Source organism: Alosa alosa, unplaced genomic scaffold (genome assembly GCF_017589495.1).
Source record: "Alosa alosa isolate M-15738 ecotype Scorff River unplaced genomic scaffold, AALO_Geno_1.1 AALO_1.0_unplaced_847, whole genome shotgun sequence".
NCBI classification, from domain to species: domain Eukaryota; kingdom Metazoa; phylum Chordata; class Actinopteri; order Clupeiformes; family Clupeidae; genus Alosa; species Alosa alosa.
The window spans coordinates 1-7,209 of record NW_025963036.1 but is presented as its reverse complement, the minus strand read 5'-3'; the positions used below and the strand labels follow the sequence as shown (position 1 = coordinate 7,209).

The window sequence follows — 7,209 nt, the reverse complement described above, 5'->3', positions numbered from 1 at the left end:
CCTGACCCCGGACCTTATGTGAAAACTAAGAAAATCTGAAAAGTCCGAAAAAAAATCAGACAATTTTTTTTTTTCTTTTTTTGCCATAGATCATGCATTTCAAATGTCTAGACGGAATTAAAAAAATTTGACAATATCTGACATATTTTGAAATTTGTCAAAATCTGTCTTTTTTCCTGACCCCGGACCTTATGTGAAAACTAAGAAAATCTGAAAAGTCCGAAAAATCAGACAATTTTTTTTTCACTTTTTGCCATAGATCATGCATTTCAAATGTCTAGACGTGAATTAAAAATAATTTGGACAATATCTGACATATTTTGAAATTTGTCAAAATCTGTCTTTTTCCCTGACCCCGGACCTTATGTGAAAACCAAGAAAATCTGAAAAGTCTGAAAAAATAAGACCAATTTTTTTTTTTTCCTTTTTGCCATAGATCATGCATTTCAAATGTCTAGACGTGAATTAAAAAATAATTTGGACAATATCTGATATATTTTGAAATTTGTCAAAATCTGTCTTTTTCCCTGACCCGACCTTATGTGAAAACTAAGAAAATCTGAAAAAGTCCTAAAAAAATAAGACAATTTTTTTCACTTTTTTTGCCATAGATCATGCATTTCACATGTCTAGACGTGAATTAAAAAAATAATTTGGACAATATCTGACACATTTTGAAATTTGTCAAAATCTGTCTTTTTCCTGAACCCGACCTTATGTGAAAACTAAGAAAATCTGAAAAGTCCGAAAAAAAGACAGACATTAAAAAATTTCCTTTACAATTTAAAAATAATTTGACAATATCTGACATATTTTGAAATTTGTCAAAATCTGTCTTTTTTCCTGACCCCGGACCTTATGTGAAAACTAAGAAAATTTGAAAAGTACGAAAAAAATAAGACCAATTTTTTTTTCACTTTTTTTGCCATAAATCATGCATTTCACATGTCTAGACGTGAATTAAAAAATAATTTGGACAATATCTGACATATTTTGAAATTTGTCAAAATCTGTCTTTTTCCTGACCCCGACCTTATGTGAAAACTAAGAAAATCTGAAAAGTCCGGAAAAAAATCAGACAATTTTTTTCACTTTTTGCCATAGATCATGCATTTCAAATGTCTAGACGTGAATTAAAAAAAAATTTGGACAATATCTGACATATTTTGAAATTTGTCAAAATCTGTCTTTTTTCCTGACCCCGGACCTTATGTGAAAACTAAGAAAATCTGAAAAGTCCTAAAAAAATCAGACAATTTTTTTTTTCACTTTTTTGCCATAGATCATGCATTTCACATGTCTAGACGTGAATTAAAAATAATTTGGACAATATCTGACATATTTTTGAAATTTGTCAAAATCTGTCTTTTTTTCCTGACCCCGACCTTATGTGAAAACTAAGAAAAATCTGAAAAGTCCGAAAAAAAATCACAATTTTTTTTTTCACTTTTTGCCATAGATCATGCATTTCACATGTCTAGACGTGAATTAAAAAAATAATTTGGACAATATCTGACATATTTTAAAATTTGTCAAAATCTGTCTTTTTTTCCTGACCCCCGACCTTATGTGAAAACTAAGAAAATCTGAAAAGTCCGAAAAAATCAGACAATTTTTTTTTCACTTTTTGCCATAGATCATGCATTTCACATGTCTAGGCGTGAATTAAAAAATAATTTGGACAATATCTGACATATTTTGAAATTTGTCAAAATCTGTCTTTTTTTCCTGACCCCGACCTTATGTGAAAACTAAGAAAATCTGAAAAAGTCGAAAAAATAAGACCAATTTTTTTCACTTTTTTTGCCATAGATCATGCATTTCACATGTCTAGACGTGAATTAAAAAAATAATTTGGACAATATCTGACATATTTTGAAAATTGTCAAAATCTGTCTTTTTTCCTGACCCCGACCTTATGTGAAAACTAAGAAAATCTGAAAAGTCCGAAAATCAGACAATTTTTTTTTTTTTCTTTTTTTGCCATAGATCATGCATTTCAAATGTCTAGGCGAAATTAAAAAAAATAATTTGGACAATATCTGACATATTTTGAAATTTGTCAAAATCTGTCTTTTTTTCCTTACCCCGGACCTTATGTGAAAACTAAGAAAATCTGAAAAGTACTGAAAAAAAATAAGACCAATTTTTTTTTTTTTTTTGCCATAGATCATGCATTTCACATGTGTAGGCGTGAATTAAAAAAAATAATTTGGACAATATCTGACATATTTTGAAATTTGTCAAAATCTGTCGCTTTTTCCTGACCCCGGACCTTATGTGAAAACTAAGAAAATCTGAAAAGTCGAAAATCAGACAATTTTTTTTTTTTCACTTTTTGCCATAGATCATGCATTTCAAATGTCTAGGCGTGAATTAAAAAATAATTTGGACAATATCTGACATATTTTGAAATTTGTCAAAAAATCTGTCTTTTTCCTGACCCCGACCTTATGTGAAAACTAAGAAAATCTGAAAAGTCCGAAAAAATCAGACAATTTTTTTTTTTTTCACTTTTTTGCCATAGATCATGCATTTCACATGTCTAGACGTGAATTAAAAAATAATTTGGACAATATCTGACATATTTTGAAATTTGTCAAAATCTGTCTTTTTTCCTTACCCCGGACCTTATGTGAAAACTAAGAAAATCTGAAAAGTCCGAAAAAATCAGACAATTTTTTTTCACTTTTTTGCCATAGATCATGCATTTCAAATGTCTAGACGTGAATTAAAAAATAATTTGGACAATATCTGACATATTTTGAAATTTGTCAAAATCTGTCTTTTTTCCTGACCCCGGACCTTATGTGAAAACTAATATCTCTTTTCCACCAATATGAACCAGGTGCTGGTTCTGGGCTGGTGCTTATACCAGTTCGGTGCTGGTTCCACTCGCCAGATTATCTAAGAACCAGTCGATTTTCCACAGACTGCGAGCCAGCGTAGGGCTACGTCTTTAAGTCACTGCTTGCACCTCCGTTGTCCTAGCAACGTGTCATGAAGTCATCAATCATAATAAACAATGGAGGACTACATACCAATACTTTTGCTACTGGCTTTACAAATTCACACTGGAATTCGGAGACGCGCTTTGACAACTCTTCGTGACCGCTATGGACAGCGGATACGTTCAAGAAGAAAGGTAATTTATTTCGCATGTTTTGACTGTTATTATTATAACATTTGCAGGCATGCGATGGCAACATCTATAGCATATCAATGCTCTAGCGTCAAGCTAGCTGTTAACTTACTGCTCATAGTTCAAGTAGTGTATTGTCATGTACTCATAAAGGGAAATATAAATAATGAAATGTATGCGTATGAGTGTTTTGGGTGTGTGTGTGTTCTTGGTGGGGAGGGGGGGGGGGGGTCGTATCGTGGATGTAATAACGTTACTGTACAATACAATTTCCATTTCTCATCACAATACCATAACCTATCTGTAAACAAACCAAATGATACAGGATTTTGCCTTTGCAGATTGTATTAAGGCTGAGGGCAACGAGGAGGAGGACACATGCTGTTTGGGCATACCCCCTATCACAAACCTGGTGGGACACAGTTGTGCCGGCTTTCACCCCTACACAGTTTATTCGAAACTTTCGAGTGTCCCGGGAGTCATTTGAATACATATGCCATAAGGTCAGGCATCTCATGGTCAAAATTAACACCAATTACCGTATGGCTGTTCCAGTTAGAAAACGTGTAGCAATTGCTCTCTGGAAGCTGGCTACTGCCGGCATTGAGTATAGGACCATTGGCCACCTTTTTGGGGTAGGTATAAGCACAGTGTTTAACTGTGTTCAGGATTTCTGTGACTTCGGCTATAAGGGTCTTGCTCTCTAAACACATCACCACTCCAGATGCTGCTAAGCTGGTTGAAATGGCCACCTTCTTCAATAACCACTGGAGAATGCCACAGTGTGTTGGTGCAATAGATGGAAGCCACATCCCAATCATTGCACCCGAGGAGTATCCCCGTGACTATTTTAACAGGAAAGGGTGGCACTCAATTATATTGCAAGGAGTTGTGGACGGCAAAGGACTGTTTTGGGATGTATGTGGGGCTATGCAGGGAGTGTGCATGATGCAAGAGTGCTAAGACAATCACATTTGTGGGGGCAACTAAGTGATGGGGAATTACTTGGACAAAACAAAAAGATAATCTCTGGCATTAATGTTGGACACTACCTCATCGGTGACCCCGCTTACCCACTGCAAAATTGGCTTATGAAGCCCTTCTCAGACACTGGAAGACTGTCACCTGAACAACGCACCTACAATTACAGATTGAGCAGTCGCTTTCGGCTGTAGAGATGGCTTTTGGAAGGTTAAAGGGACGTTGGAGATGTCTCCTCAAAAGAAATGACTGCAAGCTGGAGCTCAGCAAGAAAATGACCTTGACCTGCTGTGTGCTTCATAATATTTGTGAAGAGCATGGTGACAGATACATTGAGGCTTGCAGAGACAGGCAGTTAGACATTCAACCTCCAAATCAGGTATTACCTGAGCATGGTGAGCAAGAAGGGGCAGATATTAGAGCAGCCTTAATGAACTATTTCAGTATAGAGGAGTGATTGTTTTCATACATCATTACTGCCAGTTACCTGTTTTGTGTTGTGGTACATGTACAGTATCTGTTGATTTATCCCTGTAATTTTGGATAGGTAGTTAATGTGGAATACAATTAATGAAATTATTTTAACCGGTTGTGCCTGTGTGTGTTGTGCCTGCGTGTGTTTGTTTGCACGGCACATTCACATATTCAAAACTGTTTTTTGGAATAGGGAAGGGTGAGAATGTTGGTAAATATATAAACATGTGTTTATTGGCATTAACAATCAAATAAATAAATAAATAACATATTTATTAAATTAAAAACAGTATTCTCTATTTGTTTGCTTGCGCCTCCATCACTGCCACTATGCGCCCCATGAGCCCAAGCAGAGCGCTTGTGTCTGCCTCCATCTTTGCTGCCATGTCCTTGTTGAGCTGCAAGAACTTATCGTCAGCCTTTTCCATGTAGTCCAACAGCTCCTCATTGTCACGCTTTCTTTTTGCTGTGTAGAAAACAAACAAACCAAACCAAAATGTGTGATTAGATGACAATGTCAAACTATCTACCACCAGAGCATATAGTTGCTGTAATATAAATACATCTTGTACTGTACTGTGCACTACTAGTACAAGTCCATTACTGCAGATAAACTAGTTTGTTTTACATTGGCTGCCACCATAATTTAACAATTTCTAACAAAATCTGCAAACAATGCACCTGCATGTTGACAATAATCTACCGTTTCAGTAGGACATACTGACCCTTCATTTTAAGAAACTAGGTTAAATGCTTGGAGGCAGGAGGCATAAAGGGCAGTAAGTAAGTAAAGGTTAAATGCTTGTTGGACAATATATGCAATGAGGTCATGTATAACATGTAGGCCTAAACATTAAGGAAACACGGAATACATAGCACAAAATATTTTACCTCGTTTGGCTTGCCGTGATGACACGGAGGCAGATGGTACCGGACGCGGTGAGCTGCAGTCCTGTGGTGGTGGTGGTGGTAGCTCCGTGTCATCAACATCCCCTTCCTCACCAGTGACAGACAACTCTAAACAACCAAAACAGGGAACAAAGTTTGAAAGCACAGACTGAAATAAGTCCAACACACTTATTTAAATTTCGGCTTTTTGTAATGCAGCCATAACGTTAGTAAATGCCTTATAAAAACGATAACGTTTAGGAACTGTAACCAAGGTAACCAAGTAGGCTAAGTTTGCTAGCGGTAGTAGCTTGCTACATTTTGCTTGTTGTCGTCACCTAACTATAACATTGTAACAATACATAGCTGGCTACACCGTTTAAAAAAAAACATGAGTAACATTGAAACATATGAAATATAAGACCCACCTGAAGCATTGGAATTTTCTGCCTCTCCATTCACCATAGCCTCTAACAAGGCTGTGGCAGAGTTCAGTGCCCCGGTGGTTTGGCATGCCGGCCGGTCACCAAGTATGGAGTCCAGGACGTCGAAATGTGGGGATCTTCGTTGACGACCGCTACCACTTCGCCCAAGCTCCCTTTTTTGGTCCCGATAATCTTTTTTTAATTTTTTAATTTTGTTTATCAACTGGTCTACACTCCTCTGGTAACCCGCTATAGACATTTCATTTTCTAGCTTTTCAAAGATTGGTTTTGTCCGCACAGCTCCTTCCAATTTACTTTGAATTTCTGTGGAGGACCACAAAGCCAGCAGACAGTTTGTTTCCTCCACAGACCACGGTTGTTTCTGTTTTCCGTCCATTAGTTCTACCCAAAGTACGTTAACAGCTGAGCAAACGTTAACAGCTGACCGGTGTTTAAAAAAAAAATGGCGTCGCAAAGTTTTTGTTTTAGGTAGGCTACGTCACGATCTCCCCCAGCACCTGACGTAACCGGTTCTTATCTCTAGACCAGTTCAGAGTTGGTGCTGAGCTGGAACCTGTTTTGTTGGCCCAGAACCGGGTTTATTTGTGTGGAAAAGCAAAGAACCGGTTCGATATTTGGCACCGACTCCGAACCAGCACCAGAACTGCCTTGGTGGAAAAGAGATATAAGAAAATCTGAAAAGTACGAAAAAAATAAGACAATTTTTTTTTCACTTTTTTGCCATAGATCATGCATTTCAAATGTCTAGACGTGAATTAAAAAAATAATTTGGACAATATCTGACATATTTTGAAATTTGTCAAAATCTGTCTTTTTTCCTGACCCCGGACCTTATGTGTGAAAACTAAGAAAATCTGAAAAGTCGAAAAAAATAAGACAATTTTTTTTCACTTTTTTTTGCCATAGATCATGCATTTCACATGTCTAGACGTGAATTAAAAATAATTTGGACAATATCTGACACATTTTGAAATTTGTCAAAATCTGTCTTTTTCCTGACCCCGGACCTTATGTGAAAACTAAGAAAATCTGAAAAGTCCAAAAAATCATGCATTTCAGACATTAAAAATAATTTGGACAATATCTGACATATTTTGAAATTTGTCAAAATCTGTCTTTTTTCCTGACCCGGACCTTATGTGAAAACTAAGAAAATCTGAAAAGTCCGAAAAAATTAGACCAATTTTTTTTTCACTTTTTTGCCATAAATCATGCATTTCACATGTCTAGACGGAATTAAAAAATAATTTGGACAATATCTGACATATTTTGAAATTT

At 36.2% G+C, this 7,209-nt stretch overlaps 1 protein-coding gene across 1 annotated transcript; it reads right to left on the bottom strand.

Moving 5' to 3' along the window:
• Positions 1–4,893: 4,893 nt before the first annotated feature.
• LOC125290730 lies at positions 4,894–6,496 on the bottom strand. Its single transcript, XM_048237261.1, has 3 exons — positions 5,914–6,496; positions 5,489–5,614; positions 4,894–5,063 (listed from the first exon to the last, which is right to left on the bottom strand). Exons 1-3 carry the CDS (start codon positions 6,305–6,307, stop codon positions 4,894–4,896), a joined length of 690 nt encoding a protein of 229 aa, XP_048093218.1. The 5' UTR covers positions 6,308–6,496.
• Positions 6,497–7,209: the final 713 nt, after the last annotated feature.